Source organism: Narcine bancroftii, chromosome 1, assembly GCF_036971445.1.
Source record: "Narcine bancroftii isolate sNarBan1 chromosome 1, sNarBan1.hap1, whole genome shotgun sequence".
NCBI lineage: Eukaryota > Metazoa > Chordata > Chondrichthyes > Torpediniformes > Narcinidae > Narcine > Narcine bancroftii.
Window position 1 is genome coordinate 276,058,804 of NC_091469.1, and position 21,838 is coordinate 276,080,641.

The window sequence follows — 21,838 nt, forward strand, 5'->3', positions numbered from 1 at the left end:
AGTAAAAAATGGGCCCACTTATTCTGAATCTGGTTTCAGTAACTCAGTAACACTTGTTCTGTAAGTTTACGTGTGTACATTATCACTCAAATCCATGTTATATCCCCAATAACTTTTTTTAAAAAAAAATCTGCCTGTGACCAAGCTTTAAATTTGAACATCTTTCCTTTGCTACACCTATTAAGCACCTTAAAGATATTTTAACTTTCAAAGCTTTATATGAACTCTAGCTTGTCTTCAGTTTGTTTTCAAGTTTCAAATTCTATTTCAGGTGCACTAATGTTCTAGAATGATGGACACATTGGTTGTGATAAGTTAGAAATCTACGTAGCAGACTAGGTCAACCCCTTACATGACGGGCCAAATCGCCATAGCGAACAGCCAGGGCACAGGGGCTTTCCCTCCCACCACACAGAAGTTCCAGGCTGAAAGAGCGCATTGCCAGGGGAATGGCCAGGCCTCACAGCAGCATTATGACATCACTCCCATAAGCCTGTCGCCCCCACCCCCCCAAAAAAGAACGCAGTTACTGGTTTACTTGCTTGGTGTAGACAGTTTTTATTTCAGCAGCTCTGTCTTTAGTAGTGCTACAGTGGTGATCCCAAACAGGTACGAACATTTTTAGAACCCACAGCGCACAGCAAGATGAATCCAGCGGACTTGTCCACAGCCCAAGCGGCTGCATCCAACAGATCTTCTGCGGCAGTTAACGCCATAAGCATCCACTTGCCACAATTCTGAGTGAACCAACCACGCAGCTGGCTGCAACTTGCAGAATCACAGTTCACTCTGCGAAGAATAACAGCTGAGGACACTTAAGTTCTGGCACATGATCAGTGCCCTGGACCTCACCACAATGTTTAAATGGTTTTTGCTCGAGTCATTTGAACTTAGATGGCACGATCGGGCCGTTTGCACGCTTTCCTTTCCAAGTTACCGGTCCACGTTGCCTCTGCCATCTCCAACCTGGACTTTGCTGAACCGCACCACGTGGCAAGAGAAGTAGACTGGCTCTTCCGCACTCCATAACCCGACATGCAGCCCATCTGCACAGAGGGAGCAACAGCACAAACCTCAGCCACCTCGTACCCCTCCCCCCACCATGGCAGCCAACCAGCCTCAACGCGGCAATCGCAGTGACAAAACAGCAGGGAACTACTACTACCACTGTCGGTGGGGCCACAATGCCTGATGGTGCATACCATCCTGCACCTTTTCAGGCAGCAAACCCAGTCTGAGGCAGGGAAACGAGTAAGCCGGCCGCCATTAGTGGCCTTGGTGGTTGGCACCAGAAATGGGCTGCTTTATCTTTGCGATCGAAAGGTCCAGTGGGAATTCCTGATAGACACCAGCGCAGAAATCAGCTTAGCTCCGCCCACGTTCTTTGAGCGGAAGAACAATGCCAAAGGCCTACCCCTACAGGCTGCCAATGGTTCAACCTTCCCACCTATGGGACACGTGGCATGACCATTCACACCGGGAACGCAGTTTTTTTGGTGGGAATGTACCATCGCCTCAGTAGGCCAAGCTCTCCTAGGAACAGATTTCCTCTGGGTGAACGAACTCCTGGTCAATCTCAACCCTGTGCCAACACACTTTCCAACTTTTGGGAGTCCACAGTCTCTAACAAAGCAAGTACATTACATTGCTCGCTGACTTCCCCACGCGACTGGCCCCCAGCTGCCATGATGCGAAACCAGCACATGGCATGCAACACCACATTGAGACCACTGGCCCACCCATGTATGCGCGGGCGCAGAGACTGCCCCAAGATAAGCTCCTCCAGTCAAGGCCGAGTTTGCCACGATGGAGGAATTGGGGATCATCTGCTGTTCCAACAGCCCATTGGCTTCGCTACTACACACAGTCCCAAAGAACTCTGGCACCCCTACAGAGACCACCGCAGGTTCAATGAAGCAACAGTACCAGACAGATACCCCATCCTGCATGTACAGGACTTTGCCACATGATTCCAAGGCGCCCAAATCTTTTCCAAAGTCGATCTGGTGAAGGACAACCACTAGATCTCAGTGAACCAGGACGATGTCCAGAAGATGGCTATAATAATCCCATTTGGCCTCTTCGAGTTCCTGAGAATCCTTTTCAGGCAGAAAAACGCAGCCAAAACATTCCAGTACAAGGACGTAGTGGCAAGAGATCTGGAGGGGAATTTCGTGTACCTGAACAACATTTTCATTGGCAACTCAGACACCAAGACCCACAAAGAACATTTAAAAAGCCTGATTGCCCAGCTGCAGACTTTCAGGCTAACCATCAGCCTGTCCAAGTGCCAGTTTGGTTTGTCCACCATCGACTTCCTTGGGCACCGCATCTCCAGGAAAGGAGAAAACACTTTTGCCTGACAAGGTCGAGGCCATTTGGAACTTTCCCAGGCCCAAAACCCTGCAGGAATTACCTTGGGATGGTGAATTTCTATCATCGCTTCCTCCCAGGAGCAACAGCCACCATGCAGCTTCTCTTCATCCTTGTTAAGGCAGGTACAAGGAGATCCAGACTTACTGCTGTTGTTAACAACAGACGCCCCAGACCAGCCAGTGGGCACAGTGCTGCAACAGTAGGTGGATCACCAATGGCAACCACTTATTTTCTTCAGCAAACACCTCTGAGCACCCGAGCTGAAGTATAGCGCTTTTAATCGCGAACTGTTGGCAATGTACCCGGCAATACACCATTTCCGGTATATCCTTGAAGGCCAAGTGTTCACAGCCTACACGGACCACAAGCCGCTGGTGCAGGCACTGAGCAAAGTCTCGGACCCCTAGTCGGCAAGGCAACAATGTCACCTTTCGTACATCTCCGAATATGCAATGGTCATCCGCCACGTAGTGGGGAAGTCCAACATGGTAGCTAATGTACTGTCCAGGCCAACGATCTCAGAGGTGACAGGTGGCATTGACACAGCTCAGCTCACCAGGGACCAAGCTGAAGAAGCTGACACACAGACATACTGCACCGCCATCATCAGCCAAGAAATCGAGGAGTTCGCGCTGGACCCAGGAGGCCCAACACTCCTGTGTGATATGACTACAGGCCACCCCAGGCCAATCCTGGAGACGGGGGGGGGAGGGGGAGAGGTATTCAATCAAGTGCATGGACATTTTCATCCTTCCATCTGGTCAACAGTCTGCCTCATTTTGTACAGGTTCGTATGGCACAGGCTTTGGCGCGGTTTCACTTTGGGCACAAACCTGTGCACAATGCCAGCAAGCCAAAGTCCATCAGCACGCTAAAGGCCCAGTATAACATTTTCCACCGCATTGGAGAGGTTCAACCACATGCACGTAGACATTGTAGGGCCCATTCCCATCAGCCAGGGGATGAGGTACCTTTTCACCGTGGTTGACCGCTTTGCATGCTGGCCAGAGGCAGTGCCCATGCCAGCCTGTGACACGGAGACCTGAGCAAGAGCCTTTACCTCACAGTGGGTCGTCTGTTTTGGTGTCCCTTCCCACAGAACTTTGGACCGGGGAGCCAAGTTTACCTCTACCCTCTGAGCAACCACAGCCAAATTCTGCAGCAGCCAACTGCACCAAACAACCACCTACCACCCCAAATCCAATGGGCTGGTAGAATGCTTTCACTGCCACCTAAAAGCAGCCCTCAAATCATGGCTGCATGGGCCCAACTGGTTGAATGAACTCCCATGGGTCCTGCTGGACATCCACACAGCACCTAAAGAGGGCCTCCCCACCTCATCAGCGGATACGGTCGACAGCACACCACTCTCCATCCCAGGCAACGTCCATTTCAGCTCCACGGAACCATCACTGAAAGCCCTGGATGTCCTACAGTGGCTGGGGAACCACACCGTCTACCCACATCCTACCACCACCCACGGGATGCCAACCAGCCACATCCCACAAGAACTCAAAGCCACGGACTTTGTAAGACGGAGCAAACCAGGTACTCCCCTGCAGTGCCCTTATGAAGGGCCTTTCAAGGTACTGAGAAGGGAGGGGCAGGGGTTGTACATACACTAGACATTGGAGGCAGTCACAACATGTTTACAGTCGACTGCCTCAAGAAAGCCCACTTGGACAGCTCAAAGCCTTTCCCTGCCCCTACACTATGGCGCCAGAGGCGCCCGCCCAAATACAATCTCCCAAACCTCACCCAAAGAGACTGCAATTCTGGGGGAAGGATTGGGGTGGTGTAGCAGGCCAGGTCACCCCCACACACGACCGAATCCCCAAAGCGAACAGCCAGTAAGGCAGGGCACAGGGGCTTCCCCCCCACCATGCACAAGTTCCAGGCTGCAGGAGCGTGTTGCCAGGGGAACTGCCAGGCCTCACAGCAGCATTATGACATCACTCCCGTGAGCCTGTCGCCTCCCTTAAAAAGGAATGCACGTGGTTTGAATAAATGGCAGTTACTGGTTTACTTGCTTGGTGTGGACAGTTTTTATTTCAGCAGCTCTGTCTTTAGCAGTGCTACATTTACTTATTTACCTTTATTTCACAATATTACTCTACCTGAAGTCTCAAACAATCCTGCCATATTTTCCATATTTTTTGTATTCATCCATAACATTTGCACACTGTTGACCATTCCAACATTTATAACTGACCTGAATAACTGAGCCATCCCCAAACTACTGTTGAAAGATTTTCAGGATTTTAATATGGCAATAATGACAGAAGGGAGGCATTTCCAAATCAGGATGCCGTACCACTTGCAAAGAACCCACAAGTAGTAAAAATTCTCATGCATTTATTGACCATGGGTTTCTAAGTGAAAGAAGTCAAGAGATATTGAAGAAGCCATTACCAGTTGATGCTATTGCTGAGATCTTGTAGAAGTATACCATCGCCAAAAGGAGGGTGTGAATTTTAGAGTGGTGGTTGCTCAGCAAATGAAAACACTGGAGATACTTTGTTCTGGGCAGCAAATGGAGAGCATTCCATCACAAGTTCTCTGTTGAAACTACTTATCTAACTTCTCTTGGCCTATTTTTCCTCTTATGAGTCTTATTATCACTTCCTCCTACCATTGGCCACATTCATTTCTGTCCCACACTCCATCCATTTTTCTAACATTCAATTTGATTAAATATTGTTAAGCTGTAACATGGTTCCAATGAAAGCTCATTGACTTGAATTTTTACCAAGATCAATTTCCAATTTGAAGCAATATCCTGCTTTTGCTTGTAATCAAGTTAGCAGTCTATTTATAACAGTTTGTAACATTAAAAAGCAACTATTTTCCAAATATCTCTTCAGTACAGTGAAGCATTACAAAGTTCTTTGCAGGTGTTATTAAAAATACAAACATAACACCCAACGTGATATTAGGATTATCAAAAATGAAATAACTACATGCAAAAATTAATCAATTTAACATCAGTTTAGGTCTTACCATTCCCTGGTTGCAACTATCTTGGCTCCATTTTTCTCTGAGGAATACCGATTACATGGCAAGAGTTCAAATCCACTCTCAGCTGCAAACATTCTCAGATAAATAAAAACCTGCCCAAAATATATTAAACATTTTGTGGATATAATTTTTTTGTATGGTACTTTTATACAGCTAAACATTTAACTACAATCAATCACAATTTCCAACAAATTTCAAACTCAAATATTCATTTGACAAATTTTGAGTATGGCCACTGCGACAATGAATTTAATAATTTATGAACAGCTCAAAATATTTCCCTCTCCCACCCCCAACAGGGAGCTGGCCATTTCTTTGTATTCTCCAAGTACACTTAAAAATAACCAGATTCCATTACTTATTATGATGTGATGACATAAAATTAGCACTGTTGTTGATTGTGGAGAAGGCATTCTTAGGCAACAGAAATAAACCAATTGGCTGATAAGGTGGGCAGGGCAGTGGCAGATGGAATTTAATCCAAATGAATGTGAGGTGATGTATTTTGGGAGGTTAAACAATAAATGGTTGGATTCTCAGGAGTACTGAGGAACAAGGAGACCTTTGGTGAATGTCCAAAGATCACTGAAAACTGTAATATGGGGAAAATATAGAGTGATGAAGGCAGCAAAAAGGATTATTACATTCATTTCCCTGGGTATGGGATGCTTTGGCATCAAATTTGAGTTGAACCACAGCAGTTCTGGTGTTAACAACGAACGAAGACAACCGAAATATTGCCTAAGATGGTATGTTTCAAATACAAGTTGGGACTATTTTGGTGAGATTTCTTTTCCTTGGAGCAGAGGAGACTGAAGTGAGGGGGGAGATCCTGATGAAGATGTACAAAACTACAAAGGTATAAATAGATAAGGGTTGAAACAAAAGGGCATATATCAAAGGTGAGGTGGCGGTTTAGAGGGGATCAGAGGGTAGTTGCATTCTAGAACATACTACCTAAAGTGGTGAAGGAGATATATACTCTCACTACATTTAAGAAGCATCAGGACAAGAACTTGAATCATCAAAACTTTGTAGGACTTGGTTCGAGTTAATAGTATTAGTACAGACAGTACGTGATGAATAGCAATGGACATAAAAGACCCGTTTCTGTGCTGTGTGACTCAGGACCAAGGTTCAGAACATCACTGAACATATGAAACACAAGTGGCCTTTCTCATATGACAGTTTTTTTTTAAAAGCCCAGAAGATTTTGCCATAGATGTATTCAAGGAACCTGTATTCTCCAGGTAATTAGGAGCACAAGGGAGAATGAAAGAGGCTAGCATTGCTCAGACTCACCCTGACCATAATTGATTAGTGCACAAATTAAGCAAGTGGGAAATGCAACAATCCACAATATTACTTATTTTGAAAGAAAAACAGAATTATTTATATTGCAATGTTCTGAAAAAGATGACATTAGAGAAAATCATTGTGCTGATTCTCATTTTCCAATGTTCAATAGACTCCAAATTGTTCCTGTGTTTGAAGGGTAGCAATGTGATCATGCTACTTAAAAACACTTACGAAGGGGCTGGGAAAAAGGAAGTAAACAGGAACTTCTGAACCTTCCCTTATTAAAGAGGTTACACAAAAGAGGTAATAACACTACAAATTTAAAATAATTTTTGACAATTGGAGTTACTAGAAAAGAACAGAAAACCAGTGGATATAGTGTATTTGGAATTTCAGAAGGTATTCAACAAGATCCTACACAGGTAATTTGTCAACAAGGCAAGAGCAAATAGAATTGAAGATAATATAGTAACCTGAAATGAGAATTAGCTACAAGGAACCAAAACGTAAGAATAAATGGATTATTTTCAGAGCAGCAGACTACAATGCAGGGATTGGTGCTCGGGTACCAGCATTTCACAATCTTTTCATGGTTAAGGGAACAAAGATCTCAATTTAAAATTTGATGACAACAATAAACTAGATGGGATTGAAAGTGTAAAGGAGTATGTAATAAGAGATCAAGGGCCATAAAAAAGATGAGTGGGAAAGGGAAGCAAAATGGAAAAATGTGAGCTTTCCCACTTGGGTTCACATAACAGAAAATCCAAATAGTTGTTAAATTGATGAGATATTGGGTAGTGTTGATATTCAATAGCTGTGCTTGCAAACAACTTGCTGAAAGTCAATATGCAGGTTCAGCAAGCAATTCAGAGACCATTTGGCATATTAGCCTTTGAGAGGATTTGAATATACGAGTAACAAAGTCATACTATAAATTTGTACAGCTTTAGCAGGACATCACCTGGAGTATCAGGTATAATTCTAGTCGTCGTACCCTAGAAATACTTTCCATCAAGGGAGTGCAAAAAGAATCACTAGAATAGTTCCAGGGATGGTAAGTTTGATGAATAAGCAGAGATGGATTAAGACTACAGCTCTATTCTCTTGAATTGAGAAAAATAGTACTTGAAACATATTTTTAAAAATCATAAAGCCTTGGCAAGTGAGATACAAGGAAGAACTTTCCCTGGTTAAGGGCTTCATATACAATCTCAGAATCAGGCATTTAGAAGAAATTTCTTCACTCAGAGGCCTCTGGCAACTTAGTCAATGTGTTCATTCAAAACAGACTAAGATTTTTGGGCATTAAGAGAATCAAAAGTATGAACTGGTAAATGGGTGCAAGTAGAAGATTAGTCACTATCTTAGTGAATAGTGAGTTACTCCTATTTCTTTGATTTTCTCCAAAAATTGCATTTTAGTGAAAATTCTGCTCTAAAATGTAAGAAGTTGAACAAGTGGGCCATATGGAAAAAGCAAAACAATATGCTTTATTATTCGATCACAAATGAAAGCATATTAAAATGTTTTGCACAGAGTTATGAGATTTACTAAAATGTCCTGGAGAAGTTTAACAGTTCATTATATAAATGATATGAAATAAAAACCTTGCATCTTAAAGGTTTTTATGTTCCAATCAGAGACTTCAAACAAACTGCAACAAAATCTTTCGGAGAAATTGAGTACTTTGCTGAGTTCATTAATTCTTTTGAACAAATAGCATATTCCTAAAAAATTTGTTGGAGGGAAAATAATTTTTAAATAAAGAAAACATCACATACATGTTCCTTAAATAACTTCTCTTGGCTTTTGTTTTTGTTGAGGAAATAGTGTCGTGCCCATTCTCCTGTAGTTAATGCTTTGAAAGCTTTTTCTAAGTTTTCTCTCTTTTTGAAATCCTCTATTACTTCCTTCAGATCTTCCTGTCTTCCTTTTATTGGTCGAAACCTGAGGAGAGAAAATAAAATTAAACATTATTTACTGTGCAAACATTGTACAATGCACACTGAACTGTGAAATGCTGTCAGATCAATGTGTTTGTTTTCTCCTTCTTTTATTAAGAGTTACAATGTACACACTTCTCAACAATTTCTATTTGAAGACCTCTAAAGTAATAACAAATCTCAAGTCCCTTCACAAGAGTATTTACAATATTTTTAACCCAAGCCACAAAGGGGTATTTAGTTAGATGATGAAAAAGACAGATTAAAGAGTTAGTAGTAAATGGATTTCCACAGCTTTGGGCTTTGGCAACTGAAGGCTTGGCCACCAACAATTAAGGATGATAAAAAGACAAAACAGAAGGAACAAGCTACCCAGGAAGGGCAGTCAAGCTGGTGGAGTTCAGCAGAACAGGGGTGAGGAAGGAGGGAAAAGAGACCACAGAGTGATTTAAAATTAAAGATGAGACATTTAAGATCGAGGATGAGACATTTAAGTTCAAGATGTTATGAAACTTGGAGCAGACATCACCAAGCACAAGAATAATGGAGAGCAAATTTCTAGATGACAGCAATATGAAGATAAAGATGCATTTAAAGGTCTGAGCAGATAATGATCCAAGGCAGGAGTGGAGTCAGAAGACTTTGTGAAACAGGCAGCCTGTGATGGAGCAAACATCTGATCCTAATTTCTTCTTGGAGTCAGACAGAAAACATCTCCAGACCATTAAACCCAGAATCTAATCACAGACAAAAGTGCTCAACTCAAGGCAAGAGTGACAGCACTTGACTAAGTGAATCATCAAGAATTCTTCACAAAATTACTGAACTAAAATCAAATGGAGAGAATATGGCTTCTGTTGGTTGTTAGTCCAATCACAAAACATTACTATGGGAGCTACCCAGGGCAGTGACTGAGGCTGCATACCATTTTCAATGTGCTCATCAGTGACCTGCCTACCATCATCAAGTTCAGAAGTTCAATGTTTACAAATAACAGTTCAATTTTCTTTATAACTCAGAAATTGAAGTGGATCATCCTAATATGTAGCAAAACTTGTATTAAGTTCAGTAACATATTATGTTCAGGTACTGGAATGTGACTCAACTCACAAGTCCTCAAAACTTTCCCACATCTACAGGTGCAAGACTATTATGGGATGAGATACTCTTGATTTGTATGGATATGTTTATTCTTATTCTTGCTGCACACATTCAAATCCATCGAAGCTGAAGACTACATAATTAGACTACAAATTCTCTAACCATCCTCTTCCTCCATCACTGCTGTACTTGCATGAAATGCACAATGGCAAGTTCAATAGCATCTCACAAATTAATTATTTCTACCACCTAGGAGACCAAGGATCCAATGGCAACAGCACTTAACAAATCATAAATTTTTCTAGTGATGGATGGACAATAATACCCTCTACTAGTAAGTGAATAATCAGAAAGGTACAACCCTGGTTTATGCAACTAGTCATTCTAATAAGGGCTGCATGGTTAGCATAGCACCTTTACAGCAACAGTGATCGTCAAGGCAAGGGTTCTAATCCCTCTCTGTCTATAAGGAGTTTGTATGTTCTTCCCATGTCTGCATGGGTTTCCCCCCACTGATTGCAGTGATCCAGGGGTGTAGGTTAATTGGGAATAAATTGGGCCGAAATGGCCTGTTACTGTGCTACATAAAAAAATTTTTTCAATTAATTTGTTCATCTAACTTGATCCAAGGCCAATATACATCTTTTCCCAAGTGCAGTAGTCAAAACTGAATTGAAATGGGTTCTAACCAGAACTTTTATTAATGTACAACCAATATACTTTGTACAACTTCCATATCAAAAGACCAACATTCTGTTAGCCTTTTAATTGTACTTTATTCATATTAATCAACAAGATTTTAAAAACCTATAAACTTAATTTTTTCTCTCCAGTTCTTCCTACACCATTTCAAGAGTATGCTGATGGATGACCTAATAGTTTAACTAGATTTGTTTTTAATTATTACCTTTTATAAAAAAAATCAGTCGATACAAAACATTTTCATGTACTATTAGACAATTTTTTTTAAACAAATGTTTAATGATGAAAATGAAGCCTGGAGAAAGCAGAATATCCAGCCAGGCACTGACGTGAATTGGTGCCAATTATCAGACACCATGAACTTTAAGTCATCTAAATAGAAAGGAGCCATTCCAATTACTTACCCGTTGTTTGTCGTCATAAAAGGTACAAATTGCACATTTTAAATACTCACCATAAAGAAAAAGCATTTTGTTATCAAGATGGTATGTAGTCCAATAACATCTTTGACTTACCATTCTGTTTTACTTATCTGATCACCACATTGAGACAGTTCATATTAATTTCAGCATCGAATGGTCAAGCACATTTCAGCATTTCCTTCACCTTTTTTTTTTTAAAAAAAAACCATTTACTCATTTCAGAAAATGTAAACTATATATTTCAAGTTGCCAGATTATTCTTTGACATTCACCATCTTTTTATTCCCATAATGTTGTCAATTGCCAATTTTCTATTAGTGCCAATTGCTTGACACATTTAATGCAAAACATTTGATGGAAGAGAGAACTTTCTATTCAGTCTTTTTTCAAGATAAGGGAAGAAAATATTCAAAATTGCATGACCATAGTACAATGTCATTTTCCTGCAAATTTGCTAATAAGAAAACATTTGGCTAGAATAAAAAAAATAAAATTGTGGGACTGGATTTTTGATACCAAAAGGTACCTTTAACCGCCGTTTTCCAAACAGCTTTTCTTTAAAATTAAGCAAAAATGTTTAAAGTAATAAAAAGGTGGGGATTGGGGGGAATGACTTTGATTTTTGTAGTGTGGACTGAACCTCATTTCAGCAAAACTACATGGTGAACATTTTAAGTCACATAGCCCCATACAGCGCTTGCCTCCAAACTAGGAGGTCGCGGGTTCGAGTCCCAGGACTGCCTGCTACTTGAATCCCCCTACCTCAATCGGGTCAGTTTGGTCAGTTCTTGGCTAGGCTGCAAGAGCGTCGCGCAGAAGCGAGGCGTTCCATCTCGGGGGAGGTAGGAGGAACTGACAGCGTCAGGCTCACCCCATTTCAGTCACACCTGCCTGCCAAACACGGATCGTTACTGTTGGCGGTCATCGAGAAGTCCGCGGCCCAGACCATCTCACCCTCCTGGTTGGAGGAGGTTGTGAGGTGGTGAGCAACCTACAACAGGAGAAAAATGGGAGAAAAAAAAAATAATTTTTGTATCGCATCCACAAATAGATTAGTTTACCGCTAATGCTTCAGCAATCTATTTAGATTTGAAAATTGGAGTGGTCGATACTTGCCTGACATACCTGGTGTTCATTTTGTGTGTCTGAAACCCCAAATATGGATCAAGGACTAAGCTTGTCGCTAGATCATCATTTTCACACAGTTCTTTTGCTGTCATTCCAGTGGAAGGTACATATCGCGAGCAGTGACCCTCAAAGCCCATCATGCCTAAAACAAAAATATAATAATCGGCTGTGGTCTTAAATAACATTTAGAAAAAGAACTTACATTTATTTACCACCATATGACCTGAGGATATTCCACAGCCAATATTCTTGAAGTGTACACTCCTTAAACCATTAAGATCGTACAGGAGCAGAAATAGCCTATGCAGTCCATCGAGTCTGCCCCGCAATTTAATGATGATCTGATTCATTTCCCTACTCAGCCGTCTTACCTTCTTGCCATAACCTTTGATGCCCTGGCTAATTAAGAACCCATCAATCTCCATCTTAAATACACTCAATGACCTTGCCTCCGTAACTGCTTGTGGCAACACATTCCACAGACTTACCACCCTTTGGCTGAAGAAATTCCTACATCTCATCAGCGGACACCATTCAATATTGAGGTTGTGCCATCTCATCCTAGCCACCCCCACCATGGGAAACAACTTTTCCACATTTACTTTATCCTTGCCTTTCAACATTTGAAATGTATCAATGAGATCATCACATTCTCCTAAATTTCAATCAATACAGGCCAAGAATCGTCAAACACTCCTCATACGATAACACTAATTCCCAGATTATCCTTCCTTTGAACCCTCTCCAACGTTAGCCTATCTCTTCTTAAATGAGGAGCCCAAATCTGCTCACAATACTCCAAGTGGGGTTTCACCAATGCCTTATAAAGTCTCACATCACATTCTTGCTCTTATATTCCAATCCTCTTGAAATGAATGTCAGGATTGCATTTGCCTTCTTCGCCATCGTCTCAATATGCAAGTTTACCTTCAGGCTATTGTGCATAAGGACTCCCAAGTCGCTTTGTAGCTGGGCATTTTAAATTTTCTACTTATTAACAAAATAGTCTGCCTGTTAATTTTTTCTATCAAAGTCTATAACTGTACGACTTTTCAACATATTTCATTTGCCACTTTTCTGCCCATTCACCTAATCTGTTCAAGTCCTTCTTCAGCCTCCATGTTTCTTCCACCTACCTTCATATTACCTGAAAACTAGGCCACAAGGCCATTCATTCTATAATCCAAATCATTAATATACGTGAAGTGGCACCAACACCAACTTCTGTGGAACACCACTAGCAACTGGAAGCCAATCAGAATATGTATTCTAACTCTCTGCTTCCTGCTAATCAGTCTATCTAAAATTATTCCTGTTATACCATGGGTTCTTATCTTTAAGTAACCTCATGTGCAACATTTTGTCAAATGCCTTCTGATAATCCACACAACATTCACTACTTCTCCCTTATCCAACCTGCTTGTCACTTGCTCAAAGAATTCCAACAGAATTGTCAAATAAATTTTCCCTTAAGGAAGCCATTCTGGCTTTGACCTATCCTGTCACATGCCTTAAAGTACTCTGTAACCTCGTCCTTTATAATCGACTCCAACATCTTCCCAACCACTGTTTCAGGCTAACTGGCCAACAATTTCCTTTCTGCTAACTCACTCCCTTCTTGAATAGTGGGGTGACATTTGCGATTTTCCAGTCCTCCAGGGCCATGCCAGAATCTATTGATTCCTAAAATATCATGATCAATGTCTCCACAATCTCTTCTGCTACTCCTTTCAAATCCAGAGGGTGCAATTCATCTGGTCAAAGAGAGTTATCCACCCTTAGACCTTTCAGCTTTTTGAGCACCTTCTCCCTTAAATTAGTAACTGCACTCACTTCCCTTCTCTGATACCCTTCAACATCTGGTACACTGCTTGTGTATTCCACAGATAAGGCCAATTCAAAATACTCATTTAGTTCCTCTGCCATCTCCCATTATTATTTCTCCAGTGTCATTTTCTAGAAGGGACCCTGACGCAACTATTTCATGTAAGGTAAAGATTGTTTTCTCACTAGCCACATCAGAATCTCCTTGCCTATTGCCCTGTCCAGCTCCTTCTCTAACCTTCACTCTCCTCATTCAAAGAGCCACCTTTTCCCTCCCAATCAATTCTCACCTTTCCTCTCCTCCTATCCACATCCAATCATCACCTTGTACATATTGGCCTGTGCTTCCACAACTTCTCCAACCCCACCCCCCATCCCCTTCACCCCACATTTTTTTTATTCAGGAAGCTGCCTGCTTTTTGCTCACACCTTGCCTTAGTTATTATTTGCTAGCATACTTTCATATTTCACCTTTTTCCTCATTAAGAATTTTTTCTCAATTACCTTTTTGTAAGTTTTTAAAAACTTTCCAATCCTCCATGTTTCCACTAATTTTTGCTTTCTTGTATGCCCTCTCCTTTGCTTTCACTTTTTTTTTTTAGTTCCCTAGTCACCCACAGTTCTGATATTTCCTGTTTTTTTGGTTATGTATTTATCTTGCACCTTCCCCATTTCTTGCAGAAACTCCTGGTTTCTCCATTGCTGATCTGCCATCTTCTCTACTAGAGTCCCTTTCCAATCTTCTTTGACCAGTTCCTCTCTCATGCCACAGTATTTTCCTTTACTACCCTGAAATACTGACACAACTGACAACTGTTAAATCTCCAATTGAAGTCATCATATTACGATCACTGTCCCCCTTTTTCTCTCAGATCACTAATCACCTCTGGCGCATCACACAACACTCAATCCAGTACAGCCAATCCCCAGTGGGCTCATCTAGAAACTATTCTTAAAAAGCCATCTTGTTGTCTTTCTATAAAATCTCCCTTGAGATCCAATCCCATTCTAGTTTTCCCCAATCTACTTGTATGTTAAAATCCTCCATGACACGCCTTTTCTATCTGTTGATGCAATTTTTTTTGTCCATGTTCCAGCCACTGTTTGAAGATCTGTACATAAGCCTATTCTTAACTCAACCCATAATGATTCTATATCTTCGATTCCAATGATTTTGAGATGCCAGGTCTGAATTCTTTCCAATTAAAAATCAGTTGCATTGATCAAAAATCTTTATCCATCAAACTTGCAAATAATGGCAAGTTTGGCTATATATATTATATATATATCTCAAGAATTTTGTGAAAAACTAATCATACAAATTTCATTTCTCATCATTAATCCCTTTCTGTGAGTGAACTTTAAGTGGGTGGGATCTACAATTTGGAGAAAAAGTGCACCAAATTATTATTATTTGGTGGAATAATACCACATGTAAAACAAAGAAACAATATGCAAGGTCAATAATTTCTACTCATTTCAGTCTCCGGTTCTTTCAATACCTATTGACTGGATTCTACACTCAGCATTTTTTTGACATTTGTGATTTACCAACATGAATTAATCAGACAATACAAGGGCATCCAGAGATCAAACAAATGCAAATCTTACACCCTCACAGACAAGACAGAGGTAATGCACTTAAAAAGAAAATTATGAGTCAAACCTCAAGTACCATTTAAAAAAGCAGCTTAAAATCATCCCTGCAAAAATACAGTTTTATAGAAGGAAAAGTTTTTGTTTTCATGATGAAGTACTTGATAATGTCTCAATTAGGAGTTCCCCTTCAAGATTTACTTTTATAATGGTACAAATAATTTGTGGATGCACATTATGTCAGTTGATTCAAATCCAATAATGAATAAAACCAAAGCAATTATGTAGGTTACTTACGGGTGCTACGTTTTCCAAGTGCAAGTCTTGTGTTGGTCCTTGAATTTCCCCTTCCAGAGTGCTGCAGTTTGGATTGACTCTGATAAGGTTCACTGGGCAATCTTCCCCCATTTTTCCTGCCACCATTTACAAACATATTCTTTGTTTCTCCAAACCACTTCATATCCACAAACAATCTGAAGCAGTTGCATTTAGTCTCAATCAGAAGAAGGTAGCTTTCTTAATGAAAAAATATGATCTTCTTCCTGTTGAAAATAAAATATGGCATCACCAGAATGCCTTATAATTGCAAAACATGCAATAAATTTATTAAACTGATTAGAACTCTCAAAAGTTACATGAGCAACCAAGGATGTAATCATAAATGGAGAGGACAATTATCTTTATCCAGATTTAATGCCCATCTCGGTTTTATTTTCTATCAAAGCACATTGAATGACATAGAGTTGTACTCTGTAGAGTTGCAAATTCCAGCTCCAATGCTAAATGTACAAACCAGACATTGTTATGTCAATATCAAATGGGAAAATTATAATTAACTCAAAATGGCCTTTCCTATGGTGAAGTGACTGGTCAACAGAAATAATGCTGAAAACTATCAGTATAGAAACATATCGCATCTAGGCCTTCTGGGTAAGATCAAGTGCAGTATAGAAACAGCATTTCTGGCAGAATTTGTTATACAATATCCAATTGGGGAATAAAAATGTTAAGCAGCCCAATTTACTGTTACTCCGTCAGACCCAATTTATTTTCAGTCCCATTCTCTGGATCAGAAAACTAGCTTTCAAATATCACTTTAGGAAATGGTGGCCTGTACTTAATGTCCAAGTCAAAATATTTTATACAGCAGAGTCTTCCCTCATAATCCCACACATTTTATCAGTCACCAAATGACTGACAACAAATTACCCAATTATCTGCTTATTACCATATTGTTGTTTAAGTAATCTTACTACACACATTGTTCGCAACATTTTAATAATGAGTATTTTTGTTCCTGAAGTAGTGGAAGTTGTAAAATAAATGCAAGTTTTGTTTTCTTTGAACACAACACTTTCCATGTTAATTTATTTACTTCATTAATTGATATCAGATTCTATCATTATTGGTAAAGATACAAATCTGTAAACAAAACACTACTTCGACAGGATCGAAGGAACAAGCTCACTGAAAGGTTCTTGGAACATTCAAAGTTCAAAGATGAATCTTCAATTTAGAATACCAGATATGATTTTGTTTGCCTTAAAAAAGGTGCAATCTTCAAGTACTACCATCATGGGCATGGTGAAATACCATGTCATGATCAACCTTTGGCGGATTGTGTTATATTTTTTATTGTGTGTGGATATGTTTTGAAGGGAGATAAATGGTGGCAGGTTTTTTGGTGTAGGTCACATGCAGGCACTTCAGAACAGTTCTCATTTGAAGTGTCAGAACTCTGCTTGAGCCAAACAGTCCGAGCTCCAGGTGCCTTTGCAGGGGCTTTGGGGACTGCTTTTGGGGACTTCACGAGTGGGTGTTGGTTGGACATGCTGTATAGTGGTGGATTGTTGTTTTGGAGAGCAACAGATGGGCGAGCTCAGAGGATTTAGGTCTGAGTGCAATTTGCTGTTCTAAGAGGGTCATGTGATTTTGGAGAGAGATTTCGGCTCTATAGTTCAGCAACAACAGCTGGGATTAGAACATGACAAGCTGGGAAGCTTGTGGAAAAATCCCATTTTGAAGACAGGTCGTGAGTTCTTACTTCAACCTGGTCAAAGACCTTGTGGTCCATATAAGAGGAGATGGTTGGCTGTATAATGTTTCACTTGAAATAACTGAAACAAAAAGGAACTCTGTGGTGACCTGAAAGAAAGGTTATCATCTGGAAAACCCTGATGGGGCAAGTTTCTTTGGCAAGACAGTGAAGTGACTGATCTGAAGGAATCAGTTTTGGGTCCAATGACCAACAAATCTGATTCTGAAAACCGACAAGAACCTTCCTGAGCGGTAATCATTTACCTTACAAGCACCAAAGCCTGGTGAAGATTCATAAATGTTCAATTCTATGCATAGTATAAGAATTGCCTGAAACCAGTGAACTTGGAGGAGTGGGAAGTGAGATTGGACAGTGAATCAAATAACTTTTCTGAATTTGCACACACATTACATACATGTGCGCTTAGAATTAGAAGATAATTAAAAGCAACTTTTGTTTAAGTTACCATTTGTCTTAGTGAATTTCTATTGCTGCTGGGTTTTGGGGTCTTCTGGGCCCATAACAAACCTCACCTCATTCATATGGAATACAGTACTAAAAATAATACCATCAGCACATCCATTCCAATAAGAGTAACCCTAACTTCATAAATTCACTTAGCATCATCTAAATCTTCCACATACACACATATACACACACACACACACATACACATACATATATATACATATATACACACACATACATATATACACACATACATATATATCTTCTTTGGCTTGGCTTCGTGGACGAAGATTTATGGAGAGGTAATGTCCACGTTAGTTGCAGGCCCGTTTGTGGCTGACAAGTCCGATGTGGGACAGGCAGACACGATTGCAGCGGTTGCAAGGGAAAATTGGTTGGTTGGGGTTGGGTGTTGGGTTTTTCCTCCTTTGTCTTTTGTCAGTGAGGTGGGCTCTGCAGTCTTCTTCAAAGGAGGTTGCTGCCCGCCGAACTGTGAGGCGCCAAGATGGACGGTTTGAGGCGATATCAGCCCACTGGCGGTGTCATTACACACACACCACACACACACACACACACACACACACACACACACACACACACACACACACACACACACACACACACACACACACACACACACACACACACACACACACACACACACACACACACACACACACACACACATCCAGCCTGTTTCACAATTAAATAAGCTCATGGCTGATCTGGTTGTGGATTCAGCTCCACTTACCTACTTTTCCCCATATCTCTTAATTCCCCTACTAAGCAAAATTCTATCTAATTGGGTCTTAAATATATTTAATGAGGTAGTCTCCACTGCTTCCTTGGGCAGAGAATTACACATTTTCACTACTCTCTGGGAAAAGCAGTTCTTCGTCATCTCCATCCCAAATCTCGAGGCTGTCCCCTAGTACATTTCTCACTTACCAATGAAAACTTTACTGCCTCTGTTTAGCCTATCCCTTTCATCAATTTATGCTTGTACAGGATCCCCTCTCATTCTTCTGAATCCCACGCAACTCAATCTCTCCTCATGGGCTAATCCCCTGACTTCCAGAATCACCCAAATGAACCTCCTCTGCACCGCCTCCAAAGGCGGACGATCTGCACCGCCTCCAAAGGCGGACGATCTGCACCGCCTCCAAAGGCGGACGATCTGCACCGCCTCCAAAGGCGGACGATCTGCACCGCCTCCAAAGGCGGACGATCTGCACCGCCTCCAAAGGCGGACGATCTGCACCGCCTCCAAAGGCGGACGATCTGCACCGCCTCCAAAGGCGGACGATCTGCACCGCCTCCAAAGGCGGACGATCTGCACCGCCTCCAAAGGCGGACGATCTGCACCGCCTCCAAAGGCGGACGATCTGCACCGCCTCCAAAGGCGGACGATCTGCACCGCCTCCAAAGGCGGACGATCTGCACCGCCTCCAAAGGCGGACGATCTGCACCGCCTCCAAAGGCGGACGATCTGCACCGCCTCCAAAGGCGGACGATCTGCACCGCCTCCAAAGGCGGACGATCTGCACCGCCTCCAAAGGCGGACGATCTGCACCGCCTCCAAAGGCGGACGATCTGCACCGCCTCCAAAGGCGGACGATCTGCACCGCCTCCAAAGGCAGACTATCCTTTCTCACATTCAGAGACAGATCTGCACACGGTACTCCAGGTGTAGCATCAGCCTGCAGATTTGGAGACAAACCTTCCTGGTCTTATAATCAATCCATCTCACAATGAAGGCAAACATTCTTTCAAAATCCATTCTATAGTTGTAAATTTCAAAATCTGTTAACCAGATCAAAATTTTCTGGGGAATTGTAGAAGTGAATTACAAACTCTCATTACTTCAGTATAATATTTGTAATTGTGCCTTATTTTATCACTGTCAACAAGCTTTGTAGTGATAGATACATAGAATTTTCAATGAGGAACCCAATATTTTATTTATTTTCTATGTGTAATATCAATCCTGTTCAACTTTGGAATTTAATGATAATTCAGTCAACAAGTTGTGACTCAAAAAGTTTGAGATCATTTAAAATATTAATTAAAGGTTTATTAAAATAGATTCCAATGAAGAATTCTACTAGGTGATGATAAACCCCACACTATTATTCTATGTTGTATCAATCAGCCAAATACATATATACAGTATCAAGTTTCTCCAATTATCATTTTCTTTTGAATTCTCATATCTGTGGAGAAGAAAATGGACAATATGGAAATCAAAGACAAAATCTAACATTTGAAATTTGTTTCCATATTAAAACAGGCTGCCAAAATTGGAGTCTGATTCAGCTGAAGCAAGTTGTCATTAGAACTAATAAAGGAGCTGAACTAAACAATCATAAATCAAGATGACAGTAAAATAATACCTGCAAATCAACTTGTTTACAACTATTAACTTAAAAGAATAAACTGTGACTACATGAGATTTTTTTTAATACAAAAGGAGTCAATTTATTGCACAAGACAAAATCAATGTTGTCTTTCTCACAGCTATTAACAAGCTGAGGTCATTCCAAAGGATGAATTTGTTGTGAATGCTGTTGCAGAAGCAGGACAAGTTTCCACTTTTGGCAAATACAGCTTTTGTAAAAAGGCAATGTTGATGTTGGGAATTTGGCTATTTAGTTACTTAATGACAATAGGTCTCACGGTGTCGAAGGCTTTGGTGAGGTCAACAAAGGTGATGTAGAGTCCTTTGTTTTGTTCTCTGCTGTCTGAGGGCAAAGACCATGTCAGTAGTTCCTCTGTTTGCGCGAAAGCCGCACTGTGATTCTGGGAGAATATTCTCGGCGACACTAGGTATTATTCTATTTAGTAGAATCCTAGCGAAGATTTTGCCTGCAATGGAGAGCAACGTGATTCCCCTGTAGTTTGAGCAGTCTGATTTCTCGCCTTTGTTTTTGTACAGGGTGATGATGATGATCGACACCGTGAGCAGGAAAGGGCTTTGGCAAATACTAGAGCGCATCGGATGTCCCCCAAAGTTCCTCAACATGATTATCCAACTGCACGAAAACCAACAAGGTCGGGTCAGATACAGCAATGAGCTCTCTGAACTCTTCTCCATTAACAATGGCGTGAAGCAAGGCTGTGTTCTCGCACCAACCCTCTTTTCAATCTTCTTCAGCATGATGCTGAACCAAGCCATGAAAGACCCCAACAATGAAGACGCTGTTTACATCCAGTACCGCACGGATGGCAGTCTCTTCAATCTGAGGCGCCTGCAAGCTCACACCAAGACACAAGAGAAACTTGTCCGTGAACTACTCTTTGCAGACGATGCCGCTTTAGTTGCCCATTCAGAGCCAGCTCTTCAGCGATTGACGTCCTGCTTTGCGGAAACTGCCAAAATGTTTGGCCTGGAAGTCAGCCTGAAGAAAACTGAGGTCCTCCATCAGCCAGCTCCCCACCATGATTACCAGCCCCCCCACATCTCCATCGGGCACACAAAACTCAAAACGGTCAACCAGTTTACCTATCTCGGCTGCACCATTTCATCAGATGCAAGGATAGACAATGAGATAGACAACAGACTTGCCAAGGCAAATAGCGCCTTTGGAAGACTACACAAAAGAGTCTGGAAAAACAACCAACTGAAAAACCTCACAAAGATAAGCGTATACAGAGCCGTTGTCATACCCACACTCCTGTTCGGCTCTGAATCATGGGTCCTCTACCGGCACCACCTACGGCTCCTAGAACGCTTCCACCAGCGTTATCTCCACTCCATCCTCAACATCCATTGGAGCGCTTACATCCCTAACGTCGAAGTACTCGAGATGGCAGAGGTCGACAGCATCGAGTCCACGCTCCAGAATGGAGGACCATCGTCTTCCCAAGATCGTGTTATATGGCGAGCTCTCCACTGGCCACCGTGACAGAGGTGCACCAAA

At 41.4% G+C, this 21,838-nt stretch overlaps 1 protein-coding gene across 5 annotated transcripts in view; it reads right to left on the bottom strand.

Moving 5' to 3' along the window:
• kmt5b (lysine methyltransferase 5B) overlaps nucleotides 1-21,838 on the bottom strand; it is a 63,860-nt gene that overhangs the window by 19,838 nt on the left and 22,184 nt on the right. For 3 of the 5 annotated variants that reach the window (XM_069899761.1, XM_069899767.1, XM_069899775.1), the window contains 4 exons: nucleotides 15,710-15,954; nucleotides 11,981-12,134; nucleotides 8,478-8,643; nucleotides 5,377-5,486 (listed from right to left, as the gene is read on the bottom strand). In XM_069899761.1, the coding sequence (XP_069755862.1) occupies nucleotides 5,377-5,486; nucleotides 8,478-8,643; nucleotides 11,981-12,134; nucleotides 15,710-15,872 (593 nt within the window). In that variant the 5' untranslated portion in view covers nucleotides 15,873-15,954. Of the gene's footprint in view, nucleotides 1-5,376; nucleotides 5,487-8,477; nucleotides 8,644-11,626; nucleotides 11,728-11,980; nucleotides 12,135-15,709; nucleotides 15,955-21,838 lie in introns of those variants that run through there. The other 2 variants (XM_069899784.1, XM_069899792.1) reach the window with 2 other exon arrangements.